Source organism: Eretmochelys imbricata, chromosome 15 (genome assembly GCF_965152235.1).
Source record: "Eretmochelys imbricata isolate rEreImb1 chromosome 15, rEreImb1.hap1, whole genome shotgun sequence".
NCBI lineage: Eukaryota > Metazoa > Chordata > Testudines > Cheloniidae > Eretmochelys > Eretmochelys imbricata.
Window position 1 is genome coordinate 437,008 of NC_135586.1, and position 26,458 is coordinate 463,465.

At 55.0% G+C, this 26,458-nt stretch overlaps 1 protein-coding gene across 4 annotated transcripts in view; it reads right to left on the reverse strand.

Moving 5' to 3' along the window:
- Positions 1–15,172, reverse strand: part of SEC14L2 (SEC14 like lipid binding 2) — a 33,302-nt gene extending 18,130 nt beyond the window's left edge. For 2 of the 4 annotated variants that reach the window (XM_077835135.1, XM_077835138.1), the window contains exons 1-3: positions 15,065–15,172; positions 7,283–7,358; positions 444–487 (exon numbers count right to left, since the gene is read on the reverse strand). In XM_077835135.1, the coding sequence (XP_077691261.1) occupies positions 444–487; positions 7,283–7,358; positions 15,065–15,118 (174 nt within the window). In that variant the 5' untranslated portion in view covers positions 15,119–15,172. Of the gene's footprint in view, positions 1–443; positions 488–7,282; positions 7,359–8,390; positions 8,785–12,439; positions 12,506–15,064 lie in introns of those variants that run through there. The other 2 variants (XM_077835136.1, XM_077835137.1) reach the window with 2 other exon arrangements.
- Positions 15,173–26,458: the final 11,286 nt, after the last annotated feature.

The following is a 26,458-nucleotide window of genomic DNA, read 5'->3' on the forward strand; positions in this document are numbered from 1 at the left end:
ACCCTCTGCACTGTGCTGGGGACTCAGGGATGGAACAGCAGGTGGTCCCTTCTGGCCTTAAACCCTCTGTGACAAGAAGGGGTGTACTGGGGTGAGGGGGTGGGGCAGCAGGAAGTGAGGAAGAGAGGGAAGGAATGTATATCTTGTTTAAAATATAAGATAAGAGCAATCAATTAAATAAATACTTCAAAGACTTCTGGTGTGAGCGGGACTCTGTGGAACTAGAGGCTGGGAGTGCCCGCCATGTAGCTAGAGGGCCTGGGCAGGTTTATCAATGGCTGCACACATGGGATCATGGGCTTGGATCCTGTTGGAATCAGCATGTGTGTACAGAGGAGTGGGCAGTGCAGGGGCACAGGGCTTGGGGACTGTTTTTGTTCTCTCCCCCACCCCCTCTTTGGGATGTAGAAACCCCAGGAATGGGGGTTGGGAGGCTCTCTTACCTTGCGGACCATGGCCTCGGATTTCTGAAGGTCGAAACATCGAGCTGCAACAGAACGGGGAGGTTATGCTCATGGCCAGGCCCATTCTGTTATTACCCATCTGAAAAGCTTGCCCCAAGGAGTTCCTGCTGGTGAACGATGCCAGCAGAGCAGCACTGGAGGCTGGAGCACAGCGCCAGTAAGGTACAGGAGTAGCAGGGAAAAATCAGCCCCCAAATTGTTCCTGGCCCCTCAACCAGAGGGACTGAACTCCTGGGATCAGTCCACGTGACCCATTCAGTCCATGGCTTCTCAGCTGAGCTGCCACTATTGGAGTGAATAGCACCAGCTAGGGTGGCAATTTGTTTTATGTGGATATCTGCCTGCTGCACACTGGGCTGAGACCCACCAACTCATTGCGCGCAAGTCACCTGCCTACCATCAGATTCTGATGAGTTCCAATCCCCACCACCACTACCTGGGCTGCATCCAAACCAAAGACCTGCAAGAGAAAAGCTCCTTCCCATTATTATTCTGCAGCCAGTGATGCCAGCAGGGAGTTGTGCAGAAGTCACTGACTGCTGGACAGTTCTGCTGAGGTTCCACAGGATGGAATAGACTCCATCTCCCTCAGCTGAGTTAGCTCCGCAGAGCTAGCAGGAACCAACAGGTGGCCATGCTTTCCAGTCATGGAAGCCAGGAGCTCTGAGTCTGATACATGCAGGGACCAGCAAGGGGCCTGGATTAGGATGGCATGCCCCTTTAAGAGCTAGAGGCCTCGGACCAGCCAACCTTAGTTACCAAGTAGACACACCTGAGCAGAAACCAGGCGATTCCCCTATAAGATACTCCTGGGGAAATTCTGCACCACTGCATATGAACAGAATTTATGTCCCGCACAGATTTCTTTGCTTCCCTGCAGAAAAATGACTTTCTGCCAGGGAAGCTGTGATGGAGTAGGGAATATTAACCTGGTAATTTTGCATGGAAGTTTTACTAGTTTACTGTCTTCTGCTAACACAGGGCGTGCCTCTGTTTCCCTGCGGTACTGCACCAATACTAGATGGTGATGGGAAATAGGGGTGTGACTTCACTGAGGGATGATCTTGATAGCCAGCACTGGTGGCTGCCCTTCATAACCTGAGCCCAGGAGCGGGTTGGGGCCAGGTGACACCTTCTGCCTGGGAAACTGGACAAAGGCTGGGGGTGTGGCTAGGTGAGGCAGCAGGAAGGGGTTTCAGTTTGGAGATGGCTGGGGAGATGGGGGGAGGCCCAGAATCTGGGTCTGGGCTCCCCACTCCCCAAGAGGGATCTGACTGAGGACCCCCCCTGCAGAGTCCCTTTGCACCCAGAAGCCCCCAACAATCCCCTGTACCTACAAGCTATGTTTTCTGTACCTACATGCTATGTTTTAGAGTGTGTTTCCGTCGTCTAATAAATCTTCTCTTTTACTGGCTGGCTGTTGGTCATGGTGAATTGCAGGAAGTGGGGCGTGCAGGGCCCTGACTGCCCTACACTTCATGACAGAGGCAAAGGGAAGCCACAAGAGCGACTCTCCTCAGTAGTATGTGTTGGGTGCCCAGGGCAGCCGCAGGGCAGGAGGTGAGACTGGGGAAGACCTGGCTGGTGCCTCCTACCCTGCGCTGGGCTGGGCAGGACAGAATTTCCTCTTCCCCTGCATCAGACCCACCCCCAGATTTCTCCCCCAGCTGTAGGAAGCTCTGCAAACTGCCCCCCCTCCCCCACCAACACACACCCACGTCCGCTTCCTGTACCTATTGCTCCTCAGCTGCAGGGGGGGATCCCTGAACAGGGAGCTGCTAACCCATCCACCCAACCCCCGTGCATCCAGACCCCCTCATACCCAGACCCTCTCACTGAGCCTCACCTCTCTGCACTCAGAACCCCCCCCCAATGAGCCCCACTCACCCTGCACCACCCCAACAACCCACCCGTGCCCCCACCCTACCAAGCCCCAACCAGCTGCACCTGGATCCCCACCCCACTGAGCCCTACTCCCCCAGCATAAGGACCCCCACACTGAGCTCCCTACACCCAAACCCCCCTGCTGAGCTCTATCCCTCCCAGACACCCTTCCTGCTGAGACCCAATTACCTTCACTTGGACCCCCCTGCAGAGTCCCTTTGCACCCAGAAGCCCTCAACAATCCTTTGTCCATCCAGATCCCCCCTACACCCGAATCCCCCAGTGAGCCGCCTGCACCCAGATTGCCCTACACAGAACCCTCTCTACTCACACCTGGATTCCCCCACATTAAGGCCCTCCACACTTGGAGCCTGGCCTTGCTGTGCCTGCCTGCCCACATCTGGTGAACCTGGCACAGAGGGGCAGGGCCCTGGGGTGGTTTCTGGGACAGGCCCAGTCCTTGCACTGTGTCAGGGTTGGGTGCAGCCTCACTGCTGAGTCCGTGTCCCGGAGGCAAGCTGCACAGTGATCTCCCACCTCTATGCAGCCAGTGGCCTGTGCTCCCCAATGCCATGCTGGAGCCCCCTCTTCCCCCACCCCCAGCCAGCAGGCTCCGCTCCTTAGGAGGAGAAGCTGGAGCCTAACCCCAGTGTTAGGATGTAGATATTCAGGCCTGTCTGTAAAGGCCTGTACTCTAAGAATTTAGGTGTATTCTTATCACTTGGCTAGTTATAGAGGTACAAAAGAGATAATCAAAATCACTGTCTGCCAGTGTAAGGTCCTTCTCTCACTGTGACAGTCTGAGGCCCTGTTCTTAGGCTAAGGCCTTTGGCTAAGCAGGAGAGGCAGCCATAAGCTGGGAAGCGACCAGTCACCTCCCCACATTCCAACCTAGTCACATTGAAATAAGGTGCCATTGGGCTGTTAGGATACACTCCTGTCCTGATAATGCCTATTGCCTCCAGAGAAAGGGAAGTGCCTAGAAGCTGTAAAAGGAAACTTAGTTTGATAGCATCCTGTCTGGCAAGAACTCACTTATCAATAGACACAGCTGGGAAACCCTTATGTCTTTATAGATGTAGTTGTGAAATCCTCACTTCTGTATTGTTTTGTTATTATAGTTCCCACTTTGCTATTGTTTATTTGCATGGTCTCTGTCTGGTTCTGTGATTGTTTCTGTCTGCTGTATAATTAATTTTGCTGAGTGTAAACTAATTAAGGTGATGGGATATAATTGGTTAAATAATCATGTTACAATATGTTAGGATTGGTTAGTTAAATTTCAGTAAAATGATAGGTTAAGGTATAGCTAAGCAGAACTCAAATTTTATTATATAGTCTGCAGTCAATCAGGAAGTAAGGGGGGGAATGGAAACAGGGAATGGTGGGGGGGAATTGGAATCATGTTTGGCTAAGGTCAGGAATGGGAACAGGGACACAGGTGTAAGGCTCTGTGGTGTCAGAGCTGGGAAGGGGGACACTAAGGAAGGAAACTGGAATCATGCTTGCTGGAAGCTTCCCCCAATAAACATTGAATTGTTTGCACCTTTGGACTTTGGGTATTGTTGCTCTCTGTTCATGCGAGAAGGACCAGGGAAGTAAGTGCATGAAGGAATAAGCCCCCTAACACCCAGGCTCAAGGGAAGGAGACTGGCCTGTGGTGCAGGAGTGCACAGATCAAAGGCTTTGCAACACCCCTCCCCCCTTAATAGCTCCCTTTATGATCTCTCTTGGAGGGGCTGTTAGGGCTTAAATCCCCTGGGTTCTGTGCCAGAGCAGCTTTACCTCACCTCTGCGGGAGAGAGGGTGAACAGTGAGCTCCTTTTATCACAGAAAGCTCCGTCTCTTGCCCTGTCTCCAATCACAGTGCTTAGCTGCTTTGTAAAGTCCAACAGGCAGAGCCTTCGTGGGAGCTTGTCAAGTGGGCGAATCTGCCCTAAGAAAAAGCCCTGCAGCTATCTCCCAAGCCCTGCTGCGTTTGCCGGGGCAGTGTCCCCAACTGTCTGGGCTTTATCCCTGAGCTCATGCGAGTCGGTGTCTTGTCAGCAAGTCCCAGCCTCCGGAGTTGAGTGATTAGGTGAGAATCACACCTAAGTAAGGTTTCAGAGTAGCAGCCGTGTTAGTCTGTATTCGCTAAGAGAAAAGGAGTACTTGTGGCACCTTAGAGACTAACCAATTTATTTGCGCATGAGCTTTCGTGAGCTACAGCTCACTTCATCGGACGCATTCAGTGGAAAATACAGTAAGTTTCTGGCCCTTGGGTTTGTGGGGAATAGCCCGACACTCAGACCCCAATGTCCTCTAAAGGCTCTGAAAGCAGACGGCAAAGCAAAAGAAGCAGAAAGTTGATTGGATGCAGGGGTGGTGCAGACGGGTTGGTCCTGCCGATGTGTTGGACGCTGGAGAGTCAAAGGGGATGAGGGAATATCTTTTGTTAGATCAGCGTCTGTTGGTGGGAGAGACACACTTTTGAGCTTGCATAGAGGAAGAGCTGTGTGGAAGCCTGAAAGCTTGTCCCTCACTGCAATACATTGATCCAGTGAGATATTACCTCAGCCACCTAGTTGCTCAGAGAGCTCATGAAGTCTAGTGATTTTGAAGGCAATTGTGTTTTTTAATTTAGTATTTGTTTAACACATGGGGTTGGCACCAGTGCTGTAGGGTACGGAACCAGTACTGCAGAATACTTGGCTTTGTAGAAACATGTGTTAAGACCCAACCTCATACGTGGATCCACCCAAAAGGACCATTATGTGACAGCTGCCATCTTGACCAGCCCACAGGTGGCCTCCTGAGCTAAGAGCATGAGCTGTTGCAGCTTGAGCAAAAGAGCCTCAGCCCCCTAGCTGGGGCTATATCAGACTCAGATCAGCTGCAGGTCAGGCAGAGGAGGGGGCCCTCACACACACTCACCAGCTTGCGTCTAAGGTTACTGCCCCAGTCATGCACTCTTCTCCCTGTCCACACCCCATGACAGCAGATGGATTTGAACCCATGACCTCTGGCATAGGAAGCAGGAGTCCTAAGCCAGCTGGCTTACTCTGGTGTCTGAGTGGATCCCAGAGACTGCAGGGGAAGGAGCTCCCTTTGCTATAATGCTGGTCCCAACACTGAGGTTTGTAAAAAGCCCTGTATTTTAATGACAGAACAATGTAAATCTGGGGCTAAGCGGCCTGGGCCCATGCTGTCCAGCTGGGTGCTTACAGAGCTGACCCTCCACCCATAAACTAAAAGCAGCCCACTGCTTGGACGGACTGATCCCCCCACAGCCCCTCCTGCTCTCAGTGCTGGGAGTACTCCACACACCCTTAGACCAGAGCAGTGATCTCAGGGCCTTGTGGGTGTGTTTAGGGTCCTGGCTTCATGGGACCAAGTAGAAAGATCCTGATCTTGGAGGGCCTCTCTTTGGGGCCTGCTACAGTGAGAGCCTGGGAGGTCAGAGCCGATGGGGGAGATAAGCAAAGGTAGGAAGGGTGGATGGGCCAGTCAAGGAGAGGCAGGCACCTGCAGCCCTCTGTGCTTTTAGAAGCCTCCCACTAGCACAGAGGCCAAGCAGACAGGACCCACAGAGCCCCTTGTACTGGGACTTGCCCTGGATCTGGCATTGCCTGGCCTCTGTGCAGGGGGATAGAAATCTCCCAGGTCAGGGCTGGACAAGACTCTGAATTTTGGACTTTTCAATACAGATAGCGGGAGAAAGTGGGAGGGAGGGAGTTCTCTGTGATAATAGAGCTCACAGTTCACTGCCCCACCCCCCCGCCAAGATAAGGCCCCTTATCCGGCCTGTGATATCGTCCTGATCTGTACCAACCCACCCAGATTCCTGCAGATGGCACGGAGCCATCCAGAATGCACCTGCAGGGGAGAGGAGGGCCAGGCCAGGGAAATAAAAGCTCCTTGACAGGACAGGGCCATCTTCACGCTGCAGAGAGATTTGCACCCTGGCAGCCAAGGCCCTGCTCTTCTCCCACAGGGACAGGCCCTTTCCCTGCCTCCCCATATGGATGCGCTCCCTGCCCATTTGTGACTCAAAGGCAAAGATGTCATGGCTGCAACTGGGATGCTGTTAATCTTTCTTCCCTGCTTGGCTGTAACTGTGGGGTGTCCCACTGGTGCCCCCAGCTGGGAATCAGACCTGGGGATCCCTCCAGGACTCAGGCCCCATGTGAGAGGAGCAGCAGGGCTGGAAACACTCAGGCCTGAGTGCTCAGGAAGCCATGTGCCCCCACAAGCCAAGTCAGCCCATTCATGCTCCAGACAGAGCAGGCTGGCTCTGCCATGGCCAGGGCCCAGACCTCTCACAGAGCTGAGCTCTTAGCCCTTTCCCCTCTGGGTTCCCTGCTGCAGGGCTGGCTCGGGCCACAGCTAATGCATCCAAGAAACGCGGCTAGCTCCCTGTGCCTGCTCACAGGGTTTGTGTATAACCCAAAACCGCAGCTGCCCCAGACAAAAGAGCAGCTTCTCCCTCCTCTGATCCAGTTCCCACACCTGAACCATCTTCCACTGCACTCAGACGACATCCCAGGGCTGCTTGGAGCCTGGGGTCTGAATCCTACAGCAAAAGCTCATGAGTGCCCCTGTGGTGCTAAGGGATTGCCCCTTCCCCCTCCTCCCAGGGGCTCAGCAAGGGCATTCTCCCCCTCCCCGCCATTCCCTCCTCTTGTTCCCAAGGAGGCATTTCCCCCCTTCCCTGCTCAGTGGTGACACACCCCACTCCCTCTACGGGACAAACCTAAAACACCCCAGGCAAACTCAGGCCCGTCCATTTTCTTGTCCATTTTCTTCCTGTCTCACAGGAGTGGGAACAACAAGAAAGCTCTAGCAGTGGCTCAGTGCCTGCGGCTGATCTTGGCTCAAGGGCCTGGGTGCTGGGGGGCAGCTAGGGCTAGCTTGGCTCCACACCGCATCTCCCCCCTCCCTCCAGCCCCCATTACCTCTGAGCCAGCGCAAGAGGAAGTAGTCGTCCTGATGGGGAAGGTAGGGCAGCACATCCTGGAGGTTCTGGCGGAACTGCAGAGAGAAGAGGAGCAGGGACGACATCATGGGCACTTCCCAGTGCAGGACCAGCAAAGCTGGAGGCACCAACTGGGCACTGCAGGGTTCGCAAGCTCAGTGCAGAGGCCAGGACTTCTCACTCAGCCCCCCATGACCCGCCCCGTTCATCCCCAGGTGCTGGGCCCTGGGACTCCCGAGGTTGATCCCATGGCTAGACTTTAGTCAAGGCAGAGGCAAGGAGAAGGTAGACTCCCAAGGGGCACGGTTGCATGCAGCTGCCCAGGAAGTGCCCAGCTGCCAGTCCACAGACAGCCCCATGCCTGCCCTGCCATCTGGCCAAGGCCTCTCACACGCCTGACCTGCTTCCCTCGGCCACCAAGACCAAAGGGCAAAACGACTGCTGAGCATGTCTACAGCAGGACGTGTCTCCTGCATGGGCCTTGTGCTCCTGGAGCTGGGGGCTACAGAACAGCAAAAGGCCTGAGCCCAATGTTTGAGCCCCAACTGGAGATGCTCAGACTGCAGTGACTTCCAGGGGGGGTGGGAGGGGGGGTGTCTCTCCCTTTCTGCCATCGCTTATGCTGCAGGCAGGGCTGGCTGCAGGCACTGAAGGAGTATTGGGGGGCGGAGGCAGGGAGCTGTCTAATAAGGAGCTCTTCAGCATGGCAGCATACCCTGGCCCCTAGAGATCAGGGCTCCAGAGAAGACGCTGTAGAGTGGAAGAGACCCATTAGGTCCCATCTAGTCCAGCTCTCTGGGCTGGAGACAGAGTTGTTCTCTGTCCAGTCTAGCTGCAGGGTCCCATGGGAGGCACTCCCACCACCTCCCCGGCAGGCCTGTCCACAGCCCCGCAGATCTTGCTGGCAGGGTGTTTCCCTGCTGCTCCTTTCCAAGGCATCACTCCAAGGGGGCATTCTTCTCCTTCCACCCCACCCCACGCAGCAGCCTATACAGTACAACTGCCTGTGTGGCTGACGTCTTTCAGACAACCGGCATCCCCCTCCCGCCCCCCCCAGTTAATATTTCAGTCCTGTGACCCACACCCACCCGAGGTCCTGTGCACTGGGCGTCAGGCTGGGACTCCAGTTGCTTTCAGCTTGGGTCTCTTGTTCGCAAGGGCATTTCAGTGCTTTCATCGATCACGCTCAGCACACAGCTCTGGTTTTCATGCTGCCACTGCCAGATCAAGGCCTTAGTCCTGATCATCAAAGCCATGAGCCAGTGAGGAGCCAGCTCCATCAAGGACCATTCCCCAGCAATCGCTCGTGCCAGAAGGGTCACGGTACTTGGGCAGCACAAGGGGGTTGTTACTGCTCCTGGGAATAGCCCTTGCATAAGGGGACTCCCCGGCCAGCATAAGAGATGTGGCGGGCAAAGGGGGCTTGGCCTCAGCCCTGGGGTTCTTGTAATTTTAACTGGGGGCTGCCCAGGCCCAGACCGCCCTGGGAATAGGGGCAGACCAAAGGCAGTTCAAAGGCACAAGCAGGAAGCGAGCAAAGAAGAAGCAGGGCCACTGGTCACTCAGCCCGCTGCGCTCCTTAGGAAGTGCTGGCACAGAGCCCAGGCCCCAGGCAGGGGCGAGATGGGGTCTGGTCTGGCTGTGGAACCAAGCTCTCCATGAGATGAGCCTAACCCAGGGTCTGACCGTTCATAGGGGAAGTGTAAGGGATGAAGCCTTCCTGCCCTAGCCAGACTGCCAGTCACCACAACACTCCCCCATCCAGAGCAACGCTTCCCCAAACCACCCCAGAAAGAGCTTCCTGGAGGGGCCAAAGATACCATGAAGTCTACTGGGGACCTCCCTACACCTGGCCAGCTAACCAGCTCAACCCTGGACACGGCTGTGAGGGGAGCCAGGTGGGGTGGTGGAGCACGTCTAATGCCTTGCAGTGCTGGGCGCAGGGCAGCACATCCCACCCTGCGAGAGGGGATGCTTGTCATGCTCAACAAGGCTCCTTCTGGCCAAGTGAGGAACAGCATAGCTGAGCTGGAAGGGAAATGGGGGTCAGTGATACAGGGTAGCCCTGATCTCAGTCTCCCAAAAGGGGAGGCATTAAAGCAATCTTTAGGGGTCTAAAGAGGTCTCTAGGGTTCCTGAAGGGACCCTTCAGGTGCTGGCATAGGGCACAAAGACACGTGGATGGCGGCATGTGGGCAATTTGTGTAGGAGGCAGCATTTCTCTCCTTGGGTTGGCAGTCCTCTTCTGAATCACAGAGCTGATTCCTGTCCGATATACGGAGAACAAGGGCTTAGTGGCTGGGAATCGCTATGCACGCACCCCCGGCAGGCTGCTGTGCAGTACAACATTGCCACCAGTTTGAGAGGCAGCAGGGGAGCCCCAGCAGGTGCCTTGGTCAATGGCAAACCCAACACAGGGGTGCAAAGGACAGGGGAGGAATCAGTCCCAAATAACAGATATGCGAGTTAAGCCTGAGCCTGCAGATCAGCTGATCCCCCTCCCCCCCCCTTCCACGACACACAGCGGGGTCAGCCACAGCCGCACCAGGGCAATGAATAGCATAAATCTCAGAGGGGCACAGCACTCTAGGTCCTTCCCTTCACTTCTTAATGGGGCTGGTTAGATTATTGTGGTCTGAAATTAGGTGTAATTAAATCTGAGATTAATTCCTTTGCCTTGAGAACAGCACCCCGGAGGAGCATTGCGAAGGGAGGATAGGATGAAAGCCCATCAGTAGCTCCGGGAAACAGGAGAGGAAAATTTCTAAAGATCTGTTGTCAATTAATGCTGTGCCCAATCTCTGATTCCTTGAACCAAAGATATTGCACAAAAGAGATTTCAGTTACATGCAACTATGCACCAGATCAGACCCTCTGCAGAGAATATAACACTTCTCAGTTTGCAAAACTTCCCCGACCTTCCCAGTGCTTAAAATCCATCTCTCTCTAATTCGACTGTCCATCTAAAATACCCCCTCCATCCTCACTGATCTCATCCTAGTCTGCCTCTTATAATATAAAAACAAGAGGACCTCCCAAGACATTAAAAGGCAACACAGCTAAAACTGATAGGAGGAAACACTTAAAATGTCTAATTTATCTCTCTGGAGCTCGCTGCCACAAGACATGGGTGAGGTAAAGAGTTTGATAGGGTTTTGAAAAAAGAATAAGGTGTTTATAGTGATGATCAGAAAGAATAAAAATGTGTAAAGGAGATCAACCTTCCTGCTCCAAGATGTAACCGCACACCCATAAATCTGTGGCTAGAAATGGCCCCCAAATGGGCTTGTTATTCTTAAGGTCCACATTTTCGAGACTGTCCCTGATTTTGGGTGTCTGACTTGAGACATGATTTTCCAAGTGCTGAGCACCCCCAACCTCATTTGAAACCAAGGGAGCTTCAGGCCCCCAGCATCCCTGGAAATTTGGACTCAGATCTCTCAGCGCCTACAGTCTGGGAGGGAACTTTGGAAAATGTGGCATTATTGTCCCTTATGGAAGGGTTTTGATACCTGCCTCTGAAGTATCTAGTGCTGGCCACTAGTTCAGTGTCCTGGCTCTAGCAGAGGTTCCTTGGGTCTGTTCCAGGCGGGCAACTCCTCCGTCCTGCTACAGCCTGAGTCAAAAAGGCAGAGGAGTCTCCAAATTGCCCCTGACATTACGACACATGGCAGGTTCCAGCTTCACCTCAAAGGGAGAGATTTGGACATCCCCAGCCTGTCTTTTGGGGTCTTGGTTTGTTTGAAGTTTGTGTCTATACGTTTAAAATCAAATGTAAGCAGTAGCACAAGGTGTTGGCTTGACAACCCTGCAGGCCCTACGTTTAGCCACAGAAGAGGTCAAACAGCCAGCAACAGGATAAATTGCCCCCTTAGAATCATAGAATATCAGAGTTGGAAGGGACCTCTGGAGGACATCTAGTCCAACCCCCTGCCCAGAGCAGGACCAATCCCATCTAAATCATCCCAGCCAGGGCTTTGTCAAGCCTGACCTTAAAAACCTCAAAGGAAGGAGATTCCACCACCTCCCTAGGTAACGCATTCCAGTGTTTCATCACCCTCCTAGTGAAAAAGTTTTTCCTAATATCCAACCTAAATCTCCCCCACTGCAACTTGAGACCATTACTCCTTGTCCTGTCATCTGCTATCACTGAGAATAGTCTAGATCCATCCTCTTTGGATCCACCTTTCAGGTAGTTAAAAGCAGCTATCAAATCCCCCCTCATTCTTCTCTTCCGTAGACCAAACAATCCCAGTTCCCTGAGCCTCTCCTCATAAGTCATGTGTTCCAGACCCCTAATCATTTTTGTTGCCCTCCACTGGACTCTCTCCAATTTCTCCACATCCTTCTTGTAGTGTGGGGCCCAAAACTGGACACAGTACTCCAGATGAGGCCTCACCAATGTTGAATAGAGGGGAACGATCATGTCCCTCGATCTGCTGGCAATGCCCCTACTTATACACCCCAAAATGCCATTGGCCTTCTTGGCAACAAGGGCACACTGTTGACTCATATCGAGCTTCTCGTCCACTGTAACCCCTAGGTCCTTTTCTGCAGAACTGCTGCCGAGCCATTCAGTCCCTAGTCTGTAGCGGTGCATTGGATTCTTCCGTCCTAAGTGCAGGACTCTGCGCTTGTCCTTGTTGAACCTCATCAGATTTCTTTTGCCCCAATCCTCCAATTTGTCTAGGTCCCTCTGTATCCTATCCCTACCCTCCAGCGTATCTACCTCTCCTTCCAGTTTCCTCCCCTTCCCCCTCACTACTATGCAAATGTGCCAGGAATTCACCTCTTGGTGTGAGGGACGGTTCAGTCTCTTGCCCAGGCACAGACATGCCAAACCCACAAAAAAAACCTGCCAAAATTGGGCTTATTTTTGGCTTAATTGGCTTGTGAGTTGCTTGTTGACTAGTAGCTTGTTGCTTCTTTTTTTTTTTTGATCAGCTCCCAGCAAGCAGGGGCAAGGGTGGGAGAGTCAGGGTTGCACAGCAGGCCCACCACTGTCCCCGACTGCACGCCATGGGGATCTAATCACATAGAGTGTTGGGGTTTTTAGGGATTGGCTTTCTGGGGGCTTGTTTTGAAACGGGTTTAGCTTGATTTTTGGCTTATTGTGAAAGTCAGGGTGGTTATTTACCGCATGAAAGTTGGCAACTGTGGCCAGGCAGTCCTTCATACCTCTGCTGAGGCTGAATCATTCTGGGTTTCATGTGGACACTTGTCCGTTAGAAACCAGGCTGCAACCCACCGATGCATTTCACAGGGGGCCCTGCGCGGCCGTCAGACAACAGTGGCTCTCAATTGTTAATGAGCTGGGATCTTGGGATCCATGTTCCATGATCCTTTAAAGGAAGATACACGTCATTGTTTGGAATGATGCAACAGATCATCAAAACCAACTGAACTGCATCCAGAAATAAATCAGTGTGCAATCGGATTCTCCCCTGCCCTGCCCCTCGTGAGATCACTGACACGTGTGCAAGAGGGCTGGGGGGGTGAAATGCTGCCCAGAAACTTTGCACAGGAGTCAATGGCCATGCAAGGTACAAGAATCAGGCTCCCGAGTCTAACACCAGAAACCTTTCCTATGCCAGCCACCATAGCCCTGTGAAATCTGTGGAGCTGAGACTTCCTCTGATGAATGCAGATTTCAATGGGGAAGGTAGCCATCTTTGAATGCTGTTTCAGGGTGACTTTCAGGTGATCTTTAGGGGAGCTATGAATGTAGTTCTACACTAAGTTACTGTCACTTGGATTTGTTTACTTTCTAGACAGATAGGAGGACCTGCTTGTGTACATGATGATTAGTTGCGATCCTTCCCTCACTCCCACACAAACACACCACAGAAAGCTCCTGGGATGTCCCACTCTTAACCCATGGCCTCCCTCTCCCTTGAATGCCAGGAAGTGGGGTGAGGGAGAAGTTTCCCTGCCAGCCACCATCCCTCATTTTCTTTTTATTTTAACTTGAAAGTTCCATTGAAACTGACAGGAGGAGTCATGAAAACCAGCTGAGAAGAATGCAAAATAGAACTGTTGATAGCACATGGCACTTCTAGGGCTGCCAAGGTTCCCCAAGCACTAATGAATACCCTCCAGAGAAGTAGGGAAATAGAATTGTCCCTATTTTAGAGCTGGGGAAACTGAGGCACAAAGGTTAAGTCACTTGCCATAGTCCACGCAGGTAGAGCTAGGAACAGACTCCAAATCTCCCAGGACCCACTTGCACACCTTATCTACAAGGTTATTCTTTATCCTTTAGAGGAACAGATTTAAATTCCTATAGCATATGCGCTCTTCAAATGCAGTGGGGGCTGGTTCTCCACCACCTTGTGCCATCATTAGCACCTATGCCCAGAGCATGTAAAAATGGTACTTCCCGCTCATGCTGCACACCTGGCTCCAGGCAGTGGGGTCCACAGGAAGGGGCGCAGAGGAGCACACTGGGGGTGGGTGCAGTTTGCCTTCATGCACAAATCCCTGCCTGTACATACACTGAAGTAGGTGCTATACGACAAAGCCACGTTTTGCTCCCCCAGACTGACAAACGCCCATTCAAAGCCGACAGCTCTTCCCTCCGAACACACTGGGGAAGAGGTTCTCCCAGCCCAGCTGAGCAAACTCCCTTGCTCCATACAGGGAGCTCTGAGCCAGTGGTTGCCACCAGCAACGCTCAGGCTTCCCAGGTATTTGTAATAGTGGCGGGGGGCTGTATGTAAGTATGGATCCAAGAATGCTGGATTGCAAAACAGGGGCCTTTTCCTTTAGCACCCCCTCAGCCCTCTCTCCCCTTCCTGAGGCCAGTACAGATGGGTCGGAGTTAGCATCAAAGGAAGAGCAGTTTCACAAAAGGCCCCCACAGGGGGGGCATGTTGGGACAGAGACTAGGAAAGAGCAAGTGTGTGCAGAAGGGCAAGGGAAAGGAAGATGGGAAGCAGGGATGAAAGGCTCACAGGAGGCAGGAAAGGCTCACGGTTTACAAGGAGGGGAACAGAGAGGAGGCAAAGAAGCAACCATGTGAGTTAAGCCACGTCTTCCTGGCTGGCCTTGCAAGAGGCACTATGACTGGGGAAGGAGCACAGGCTGTGGAGGGGCTCAGAGCTACTCCAGCCCAAACCTTTCTCTCCAGGAGCTGCAGGGAACAAGACCTTAGGCTTCGCTGTGCAAAGGCCCAGCTACTCCTGTCCAGGGAGGAATTGGCACTGCGGGAACGGTGCGGGCTGTGGGGAAGCTCCCAGCCGCTCCATGAAGGAGGCGCCCTGGGGAGCGGAGCTGGTGCCTTGTGCAGCGACCCCGCCGCTGTGCGCTCTCATTCAGAAGCTGCTTAAGGAACAATTGCTGAGCAATCAGCCCGCGGCCGTGAGCCTTTTCCGCCAGACACAGGCCAGGATACTGCCTGCACTCACTGCCCCGGAGCCTCCCGCGCGAGTCAGCTCCCGCCGCCGGCCTGGGCTGCTCCGGGCACCCGACTCCCCCGGGGCTGGTGCCGAGGAGCCGGAGGGTCCTGCGGAAGCTGGGCGCAGGGAGATCCGAAGTCTCGCTTACGGCCTGCGGGCGAGGCCAGGCAAACAGCCTCGGGGCAGAGCGGCGCTGTCTCCCGTCCCTTGCGCCGCTCGGAGACCCCTGCTCCGGCCTCGGTGCTTGTACAGCGCCCAGCACCGGGATCCCCGCGTCTCGAAGGCGCGGCGCCCGCGGGGAAGACCAACACCGCCCCGGCGGGAGGAAGTGACCGGCGTTGCCGAGAACAGGGACCAGATCTCACCTTGGCTAGCGCCTCCGCCTGCGCGGGGCTCAGGTCTCCCACCCGGCCACTCATGGCCCCGCCGGCGCCGGTCCGCGGCCGCAGCCTCCTGCGCCCGGGCAGCCCGGTCCCGAGCGGAGCCTCCTGCGCCAGGCTGCGAGCCCAACCCCTTAAAGGGGCCGCTCCCCGCCGCCCGCCGGGCCTCGGACACGCCGGGAGCGCGCAGGCGGCCGGGCTGGGCCGGTTTTGCGGGCAGGAGAGGGCAGTGTAGCCGCAGAGGCGTTGGGCAGCCGCCCCCGTGCGTGGCTGGCACGGTCGGGTAAGTCCCCTGCCCCTTGTCGACCCGCGATAATAGACGTAACTTCTGTGCCTCTGGCCTTGGACTCTTGCTCTGTTGCCCAGTTTGCCCTCTCGGTCTCTAACTCTGCCCTGCCTGGGCACAGCTGCTGCCAAAAGCTTTGATGGTCCCTGCAGGAGTGTGTTTGCACTGAGAAGAGGTGGCAGATTTTGATGCCAAGTTTTTGTTTTGTTCCTTTGGATCAAAATTATGAATTCACCCAGAGATCCCCCAGTGTCTGTGCCACCAACACACAGGACATGCCCCACTCCCCAGACACAGCTGCCTTTGAAAACCTTTGTCCCAGGCCAGAGTTCTCCCCCTCCCCTTTGTCGTTTTTATTTTGCAGGCACACTGTTCCCTCGCAGTCTCCAGTCAAAGAACCCAAGGAATAGGATGTCTCTCAGCAGCCCCTGAGCCGTGCTGAGCACCCACAGCTCCCACTGACTCCAGGCCAGGTTCCTTCAGGGTCGGGCACTAGGGTCCTGACCCTTGGTTGGTGGCTGAGCTAAAGTCCGTGCAGCTTAGAGGAGGGGGAGAAGAGAAAAGCAGCCCTATGCCACCTTCCTGCCTGAGTCTGAGGCCCTCCAGGGAGGAGGGCAGCCCCTGGCACAAGCTAGAGCAACCAGGGGGCTGCTCTAACTTGTGCTTAGCTGCAGTGGTACCCAAAGCCCCATTCCAGCAGCCAAGAAGAGTGCAGAGGGCACTTCCACCATTGTAGGTTGTGACTGCTCTCTATGGCAGGAGCTGTCTTCTTTGTTATTGCTCTGTACAGCACCTGACACAATGGGGTTCCTTGACTGCGGTTTCCAGGCGCTACAAATAGTTAAAAATATCAAAACACCCTCTCCCACAGTTATGCCCTGTGCTGGAAGCTGCAAGTTCTGAGCCATTCATCTGGCTCTGCAGTAGTCAGGCCAGGGGTGACTGGCTATGCAGCTTCTTTACTCCTGCAGAACTGGGGTACGTGGGCTACAGTGAAGGCCAGAATCAGGGTCTAGGTCCTTCTGTAGCTATCAAGCAGCTTCTAGACTCAGGCCCCAAGTGCTAGAGAGGCCATTTCCAGGCACCGGGGAGCAGGGTTGGGGTGTCCATGGCAGAGACACCAGAACTGCATCTAGCCTGGCAATCATCAAAAATTCCTGCACCATTGAGCTAGAGCCGGTGCAGCTGCCCAATGGACACACTAATGTGGACTGAACCCAGGTGTTTTAGCCCCATGGTATCTAACCTGGTACCAGCTTTTATTGTTTGTATTACGGTAGCACCTAGAAACCCTTATCATAGACCAGACCTCCATTATGCTAGGCCTGGTGCAGCTCCTTCCATAGTCTTCTCCCACCTTTAGCTTCTTACCTGCTGCCCCCACACCCAGATGTGTGGAACAGATTCCCACTTCAGAGCAACCCCTCCCTTCCCCACTTCAAATCTTGCCTGGAAGCCCTACTTCACCCAGGAATGCTTCAGATGTTGATGTTTGTGCTAATAACCTCCCCACGGCCTCCTGTCCCCGAACAGCTGTCTCCTGTCAGGTCTTGGCATGTCTCATCTGTGTTTGTCTGATCTCTCCTAGCTCCCAGTTTACCTTCGGCCACAAGCAGGGTTGTCATCAGTTCAAGGATGGCACTTAATGGCTTACAGGAGGTGAGGGTATCACAGCACTATCAAAAGTATTAATATTTATAAGGGAGCAGAGAACTAAGATCCCCGCCTCCTGGGTTCAATTCCCAGTGGCTCACAGAGTCACTGTGTGACCTGGAGCAAGTCACGTAGAATCCAGGCCTTGGTTTCCCTATTCATTTCTAGTATGGGAGGCTCATGGTAGAGCTGGCCGAAAAGTGCAAGAGCATTTCTGCAGATGTTTTTTCAAAAAATGTGGCACTTTCCATTTTAATTTTTTTCTGACCTCTTGATGAGTGGGATCGAGAGGCTCAGCTGCGGTGCTGGCTGGAGTTGGGGTGGCCAAGGCCATGGCTGAGGGGTGTTTGGCTAGAGCAGGGGGTGAGGGTCCCAGTTTGGGGGGCCCAGATGGAGTGAGATAAGTGGCACATTAACCCTCATCCTAACCTAACCCTAATGTGATTCCCTTACCCCGTATCCAGAAAGAGCCCTGTTCCCCAGCCACAGGCCTCTGAGGTCACCGTCTGTACCCAGAGTGACCCTGCCCCCTCCCCCAGGCCTCTGTGAGCTCACTGCTACGCCCCTGTACCCAGAGTGACCCTGCCCCCCTCCCCCAGGCCTCTGTGAGCTCACTGCTACGCCCCTGTACCCAGAGTGACCCTGCCCCCCTCCCCCAGGCCTCTTTGAGCTCACTGCTACGCCCCTGTACCCAGAGTGACCCTGCCCCCCTCCCCCAGGCCTCTGTGAGCTCACTGCTACGCCCCTGTACCCAGAGTGACCCTGCCCCCCTCCCCCAGGCCCCTGTACCCAGAGTGACCCTGCCCCCCTCCCCCAGGCCCCTGTACCCAGAGTGACCCTGCCCCCCTCCCCAGGCCTCTGTGAGCTCAGTGCTACACCAGGGAGCAGGATCGGGGCACGGGGGCTGGCCTCGCTCCGCCCAGCACTCCTGTCGGGGTGGCAGGAGCACCAGGCAGGTGGTGCGGGGCAGGGCCCCGGGCTGGACCCCACTCCCCGGACTCTATTTCCGGGGAAGCTACTCTGTTACGCTTACTCGGCCCAGCGGCTCTAACAGGAGCTGATGCTGTTAATGGATACTGGCCCCTGCCATGTGACTGGGACATGGGCTACAAGCAAGTTCGGTGCCCACTGGGTTCCCCTTCGGAAGAGCTACTGCATCCACCCCGCGGCTCTACGTCCCAGCCACCCAGAAGATCCATCCTATGGCAGGAATACATGGCGATTAACCTACGCCAAGGAGGAGAATAGCTCTGAGAACGCCCAGAATGCGGCTGCCAGGTTGTGTGTTGGCAACATTGCACAGCCACTAACAATGGGAAACAGCAGCAGCAAATCCAGGCCCCACATGGTGCATCAGCCTCAACGGCCAAACAGGCCCCTGCAGACAGACGAGAGAAGCAGTCATGCCATTGGGAAGCCAGGGAGGTTCACAGATGGGAACTGTTTTCCAGTGTCCCATCAAGAGGCAGCTCAGTCTTCTCATCTGTCAGGGGATGTAGTCACCCCTTGTGTGTGTTTGCAGCTGTGGGGCTAGGCTGAGGTTAGGATTTAGTTGCATTTGATTTAAAAAAAAGAAAACAAAGCTGGAACTGTAGCCATTGGCATGAGTGGATAGTTTCCCTGCCCTGGAACAGGTCCCACCTCCTAGGTCTGCTCCTTAGTAATAGGAAAGGGCAAATCTGACAGAGACGTCTGAACTGGCTGAAAGGGAAACAGATCCAACCTCCTGCAAAAGAGGCACTTCGGTGCTGCAGCTACTTGGTTCTCCCAAATGTAAAGGGCTGCCCCCAGAAAGGCATTCTGGGAAAAAGAGTGGACCTAAGAGAGTGAGCTAACAGTGAGGTGCTAGCAGGAACCAGGGAGCTCTCCAGGAAGGGGTCGTTTCTTTCTTATGCCGATTGTTGCTCTGTCACTGTGGGTGCAACCTCTTGTCACCTCAAGCTACGGCAGGTGAGTGGAGCGAGAACACACGATTCGTCTTTCACCAGAGCTTCTGGGAATCAGCCACTGAAGATGGTGCAGCTCCACGGGGTACCCTGGAGCAAAGCTTGGCCTTTGGCCGCCCCTTGGAGCCAGCGGAGGGCTGGGGTAACCCATCCAGGCTTCTAGTCCTGTTTCCTCTGGGTTCTCGGTTGAGTGACTGTTTCCCGTTATTGATGTGGAGGGGGGTGGGGGGACTGCGGGTATAGACTGCAGGGGTTGGCTTATTATTTCCTCTTTGACTATTCTAATCATTCAGGGCGGCGGCAGGGTAAGCAAGGATGGTCACCGGTGTCATGGGCAAAGGGCAAGCAGCACCCCCATTCACTCTCTGGGCCACCTCCTCAGGTGTCAGCCTTGAGCCTTTTCCTCTCCTGGGGCAGAATCCTGCTGTTCTCCCGCACCTGGGCTACAGCACCCTGTGTGTTACCATGCTGACTGAGTGCAGCACCTGTGGTTCTTCCCTGCAGGAGTCTGACCGGGGTGAACAGTGACCCGACAGCTGGCTTAAACCAAAGTACGGTTGTTTTAACAGTAGGAATAAAGCATTTAGAGAACAATGCTTTTAAAGCAGTCCACAGGCATGGCTTATCCTATCCTCCTGGTGACCTAGACCAAAGTGGGCAAACTACGGCCCGGGAGCCACATCCAGGGGCATCCAGACATTTTAATCTGGCCCTCGAGCTCCCGCCAGGGAGCAGGGTCCAGGGCTTGCCCCGCACTGGTGCTCCAGGCAGGGAGCAGGGTCAGGGGCTTGACCCACTCTGCACAGCTCCCGGAAGTAGCAGCATGTCCCCCCTCTGGCTCCTATGGGTATGGGGCAGCCAGGGGGCTCTGCACACTGCTGCTGCCCCAACTACTGCCCCTGTATCTCCCATTGGCCAGGAACCATGGCCAATGGGAGCTGCGGGGCGGCACCTGCAGACAGAGCAGTGTGCAGAGCCACCTGGTCACGCCTCCGTGTAGGAGCCAGACGGGGGACATGCCGCTGCTTCTGGGAGGTGCTTGAGGTAAGCAACGCCTGGAGCCTGCACCCCTGATTCCCTCCCGCCCCTCAACCCCATGCGCAAGCCCTGATCCCCCTCCCGCCCTCCAAACCCCTCAGTCCCAGCCCGGAGCACGCTCCTGCACCCCAAACCTTCAGCCTCACCCCACTGCCCGCACCCCCAGACAGAGCCCTCACACACACCCCCGCACCCACTCCTCTGCCTCTGTCCAGAGCCCCCTCCCGCACCCTGAACTCTTCATTTCTGGCCCCAGGGCCTGCACCCCCAGCCGGAGCCCTCACCTCCTCCCACATCCCAACCCCAAATTTTGTGAGCATTCATGGCCCGCCATACAGTTTCCATACCCAGATGTGGCCCTCAGGCCAAAAAGTTTGCCCACCCCTGACGTAGACAGACCTGGCTTCTTCGTGCCTGTGTCTCAGACTGGTTCCCCCCTCTCTTAACAGGGTTCCCTTTTAAACAGCTATAGCCCTTTTGTTCTTCTGTGTTCCCAAGCTCTGGCCCTTCTGATCCTGCAGGCTCTGCAGCAGGTTGAACCAGACTCCTCCGAGCCACTGGCCTGCCACTGTTCCTTACCACCCCTGATGTATTTGCCAAGGGGGTGCCTCATCTTGAGCCAGTTTTTCCCTTCCCCCTTGTTTTTCCTTACAGCCTCCTATAAAAACAACACCAATTCGTTCCTGTAGTGACATCCCAGGAGCCAGCCCAACATACTGCATGCATCAGTTGTTAGAGAGCAGCTCCAGTTCTGCCACAGTCTCATCCGCGAAGCGGCGAGAATCACGCTGCATGGAGGCGGGAAGGTGCCGTTGGATGGGCTCGCTGCAGGCCCTGAGCTGGCAGCGTGAGTTGGGATTAGGAGGTTTGGGGAGGGCCTTCCACGTGCACTGATGTGGCTTGGGTTAGGGTGTAGCCTCACAGCTTATTGCACCCGGCCCACCCAGGGATGTTATGCGGGTGCCCAGGCAATGCCCACACAGTGTTAATCAAGATGGGGAGAAACTCTTACTGGACCAGCGAGGAAACCAATTGTGGGATCAGGGACCCAGATCTTTCCCTGGTGCCTATTGTGAGTATGTAGGGAGAGGCCGTGTCTAGATACAGGTCAAGGGCTGGCTGTTTCTGGCCCATCCCTCAGCCTGGGCACACTCGCAGGGCTGCCAGGTGTCTGGTTTTCAACCGGAACACCTGGTCGAAAAGGGACCCTAGCGGCTCCGGTCAGCACTATTGACTGGGCTGTTAAAAGTCCAGTTGGTGGTGCAGCGGGGTTGGCAAGCTCTCTGCTCGGCCCCACATGGTTTCCAGGAAGCAGCTGACACCCTCCAGCTCCTAGGTGGAAGGGCAGCCATGGGGGTTCCGTGTGCTGCCCCCGCCCTGAGCACCAGCTCCGCAGCTCCCATTGGCCAGGAATTGCGGCCAATGGAACTGCAGTGATGACACCTGTGGGTGGGGGCAGCACGCGAACCCACCTGGCCGCCCCTCCACCTAGGAGCCACAGGGACATGTTGCCACTTCCCCAGAGCCCACACCTCAACCCCCACCCCATCCCAGAGCCCCCTCCTGCACCCAGAATCCCTCATTTCTGGCCCCACCCTGGAGTCCGCACCCCCAGCCCAAAGCCTGTACCCTCTCCTGCACCCCAACCCTCTGCCCCAGCCCAGAGCCCCCTCCCACACTCCAAAACCCTGGCCCCTCCCCCCACCCGGAGCCCCCTCCTGCACCCCAAAATCCTCATCCCTGGCCCCACCCCAGAGCCCACACCCCCAGTTGAGGCCCACACCCCCTCCTGCACCCCAAACCCCTGCCCCAGCCTGGTGAAAATGAACGAGTCAGCAAGGGTGAGGGAGAGTGAGCAACAGAGGGAGGGGGCGGGGCCTCAGAGAAGGGGTGGGGCGGGTCTCTGGGCAGGGGAGTGGCGAAAGGGTATTCAATTTTCTGCTCTTAGAAAGTTGGGAACCCTACACGCTGGGCGCTCCATTGCTCGTGGGCAGGGCACTGGCGGGGTGACTGTGAGCAGCGGCATGTGCTGGCTCCTGCAGAGTGTGGTGTCAATAACCAAATCACAGACGTGGCCCTGGCCCCGCTCGTGTCCCTGAGGCTGGGCTCCTCCTTGGCCTCTTCCCCGTGAGTCTTCTAGGCTGAGCGTCTGCATGCTGCCCCCATAGAGTGCAGCACAGGGGGCAGAGGGTCAAACCAACTTCACGCCACATTTGTGCCTTTGGATTATGAGCTGGCTGGGGGCTGGCAGGGTCATTGGTGTAGATGAGCAGCTGCAGAAGTGCCCCGATTTACAGTCGCTTCATGATGGCTCCCTAGGAACCCCCTCAGGGGCACACTATGGCCCTCACCCCTCATGCCCTCAGTACATCCAGGGGAATTCTGTCCCAGCCTCTCATCGCACAGGTCTGGCCCTCTATGCTGCTGGAGTGGCTATGGGGTGCCCTGGCTTACTCTGGGTGTGGAGCGCCAGCCTCAGGACAGGCCCAGAGTGATGTGAACTGGAGCTGTGCTGCCAAATAGTATTGGAAGGCGTTTGGGAGAGCTAGCTCCCTCCGGTTGGGCAGCTGCCAAGTTTGCAGGCGCAGCCTGGCTTTGTCTCTTCCGTTCACCTGCGGACATGGAGAAACATAGCAGAGGATTAATGGAGTGAAAATTTTCTGTGGCTCCAGCCCAGACACGGATAAATCCCCTATCAAATTCCATCTGAGCTTTGCCTCCATCAGGAGAATTGGGTGCTTTGGCCCAAATTCTGTCTCTCCGTTCCTGCACTTGGCTCAGGGATGAAGGAGGAAGAGAGGCAAAGGACCAGCTTGCACCTCCTGAATGCTCCATTCAACCAGAGGTCTTCCCAGCCCGCAGTGCACAGTATCTTAGGGCTTGGCTACACTTGCGAGTTACAGCGCAATAAAGGAGGCCCGGGTGCCCTAGCTCACTACCGTCCACACTGGCAAGGCACGTAGAGCGCTCGGACTCCGTGGCTAGAGCACTCCTGGTGATCCACCTTGGCGAGTGGAATAACGTTTGCTGCGCCCCCGCTGGAGTGCCACGGCGCCAGTGTGGACGCCCTGGTCTGTTAGTGCGCTCGGATCGGCCTCCAGACGTGTCCCACAATGCCTGTGCTAGCCACTCTGGTCATCACTCTGACCTCTACTGGCCTGCCCTCAGGTGACCACCCGTTAGACCCACCCTTTAAATTCTCTGGGAATTTTGAAAATCCCCTTCCTGTTTGCTCAGCCAGGCGTGGAGTGCTCTCAGCGCATCTGTCCAGGTGACCATGCCGCCGTGCGCCAGACGATCCCAAGTAAGGAGCAAATGCAAGGTGCTGGACCTCATCAGTGTTTGGGGGGAGGAAGCTGTCCAGTCCCAGCTGCGCTCCAGCTGCAGGAATTACAATACGTTCGGGCAGCTATCAAGGGACATGATGGAAAGGGGTCATGACCAGGACGCAGTGCAGCGCAGGGTTAAAGTGAAGGAGCGGCGGGATGCCTACTGCAAAGCCCGCGAGGCAAACCGCTGCTCCGGTGCTGCCCCTGCAACCTGCTGTTTCTACAAAGAGCCAGACGCGATACTTGGGGCTGACCCCACCTCCACTCTGAAGACCACCATGGACACTTCAGAGCCCAGTTCAAGAAGGCAGGAGGAGGAGGAAAGTGGGAGCGAGGGTGCTGAGGCGGAGGAAGACACCCCGGAATCCCTAGATGCATGCAGCCAAGAGCTGTTCTCAAGCCAGGAGGAGGGTCGCAGCGGTCAGTGCCTGGGGAAGGACAAACACCAGAGGAGGTGCCCAGTAAGTGGCTTTTATTTTGGGAAGGAAGTTATTCGGTGCAGGCTCTTGGGGCAAGGAGGGTTAGGGCTGCATGCATGCCTAGATGCGGAATAAGGCATTGATGTGCTCTCTCACATCGCGGTAATCTGCCTCAGTGATCTCTTCAAAGGTCTCATCCAGAGCTTGGGCAATGCGCTTGTGCAGGTTTCTCGGGAGAGCCACTGTGGTCCTTATCCCAGTAAGGCTAACATGTCCGCACCACCGTGCCGTGAGGGGCGGAGGGACCATTGTTGCACACAGGCAAGCTGCATATGGGCCAGGGCGGAATCCGCATAGCAGCAGAAGACCCTCCCTTGCTTCCCAGGTCACCCTCAGCAGCGAGATCTCTTCCAGGCCGAACTCCTGTGGAAAATGAGGGGACAGTGTTCAGTATAGGGCCCCCCTGCCACTGTTGGCTCTCCCTAAGGCACAGAAACCCAGAGGACAGTACGGCCATGAAACAATCAGTCATACTTGATCCTGTGCTTACTCACCATTTTGGGGCTCCCGTGGGTTATGTGCGCTCGCTTTGGGATCGGCAAATTATGCTATTGTGTAGACTGTGCTTGCCCTTAAGTAGGGGGGAATCATTGCTCTGTCTGGTGTGAACAATGCTGCCTCTGTTAAGTGTTGCATTTTGTCTTTACAGATGCAACCTTGAAATCTCAGCCATCCATGTTATCACCGGCCGAAAGACTCCAAAGAATCAGAAAGAGGCCATGTAGAAGCAAGGAAGACATGTTACATGAAGTAATGCAGCATTCAAGTAATGAAAATCAAAAAGTGCAGGAGTGGTGGGACAGTGAAAGGAGGATCCGCCAGCAGAATGAGGGGCGCCGGCACAAAAGCACAGTGCTCTGGCAGCAAAGCACGGAGCGGCTGATAAGCATAATGGAGCGCCAAGCGGACTCAATCCAGGCGCTCGTAGCCATGCAGGCGGAGCACTACTGTGCCCGACCCCCCCTGCAGCCCTTGTCCCAAAACTTTCCCTTGTGCCCCCATGTCACCTTCAACCCACTTTCCCCAACATCCGGGTTCTGACCGCCACCAGCTGCCTCCAACACCTGTAGCTCCACCACCCAGCCCTGAAAACTACGACCCTGACCCACTGCACTCAGCCCCCCTCAACATGCCTTATAGCCATCCTGAAGTGCAGCGCTCATTGTACAGCACTCCAGACAGGAAGGCTGAGTGTGATAACGACATACACAAATCTGTGATTGGACCCCCCACGCCACCCCCTTGCCCTTTCTGTTTCCCAAGCAGTTGTGTTTCTTTTCAATAAATGAATTTTATTTTCAATACTTGGATTTTTTCGCTTTGAAAACATTCTTTATTACTGCATAAAGTAAAAGATACCTTAGCCCAGGAAAGAAACAGGCACTGCAAGTCAGCGTAGCAAACATAGATTCCTTCTAACATTGGAACCACTGCACTTCACTCCCGTGCAGGGCACCAGACATTACTGGTGGCTTTCAGCCTCAAATTGCTCCCTCAAGGCATCCCTAATACTTGCAGCCCCACGCTGGGCCCCTCTAATAGCCCTGCTCTCTGGCTGTTCAAATTCAGCCTCCAGGTGTTGAACCTCCAAAGTCCATGCCTGAGTGAATCTTTCACCCTTCCCTTCACAAATGTTATGGAGGGTACAGCATGCGGATATAACTGTGGGGATGCTGTCATCGGCCAGGTCCAGCTTCCCATACAGAGAGCGCCAGTGGCCCTTTAAAGCACACTCCACAGTCATTCTGCACCGGCTCAGCCTGTTGTTGAACCACTCCTTGCTGCTGTCAAGGCTCCCTGTGTAGGGTTTCATGAGCCACAGCATTAAAGGGTAAGCAGGGTCTCCAAGGATCACAATGGGCATTTCGACTTCCCCTACGGTGATCTTCTGGTCTGGGAAGAAAGTCCCGGCTTGCAGCTTCCTGAACAGGCCAGTGTTCCAAAAGATGCATGCCTCATGCACCTTTCTGGGCCAGCCTGCGTTAATGTCAATGAAACGCCCACGGTGACTCACAAGCGCCTGGAGAACCATAGAAAAATACCTCTTCCAATTAACGTACTTGGAAGCTATGTGGGCTGGTGCCAGAATTGGAATATGCATCCCATCTATCGCCCCTCCACAGTTAGGTAAACCTATTTGTGCAAAGCCATCCACAATGTCATGAACGTTACCCAGAGTCACAGTTCTTCTGAGCAGGATGCGATTAATGGCCCCGCAAACTTGCATCAACATGATTCCAACGGTTGACTTTCCCACTCCAAACTGGTTGGTGACCGATCGGTAGCTGTCTGGAGTTGCCAGCTTCCAGATTGCAATAGCCACCATCTTCTTCACCGTCGGGGCAGCTCTGAATATTGTGTCCTTGCGCCGCAGGGTGTGGGCGAGCTCCTCACACAGTCCCATGAAAGTGGCTTTCTGCATCCGAAAGTTCTGCAGCCACTGCTCATCATCCCAGACTTGCATGACGATGTGATCCCACCACTCAGTGCTTGTTTCCCAAGCCCAAAAGCAGCGTTCCACAGTGGTGAGCATGTCCGTGAATGCCACAAGCAAACTTGTGCCATATGCGTTACTTGAGTCGATATCATTGGAGCCCTCACTGTCACTTTGGAGTATAAGGAATAACTCGACTGCCAAATGTGACGTG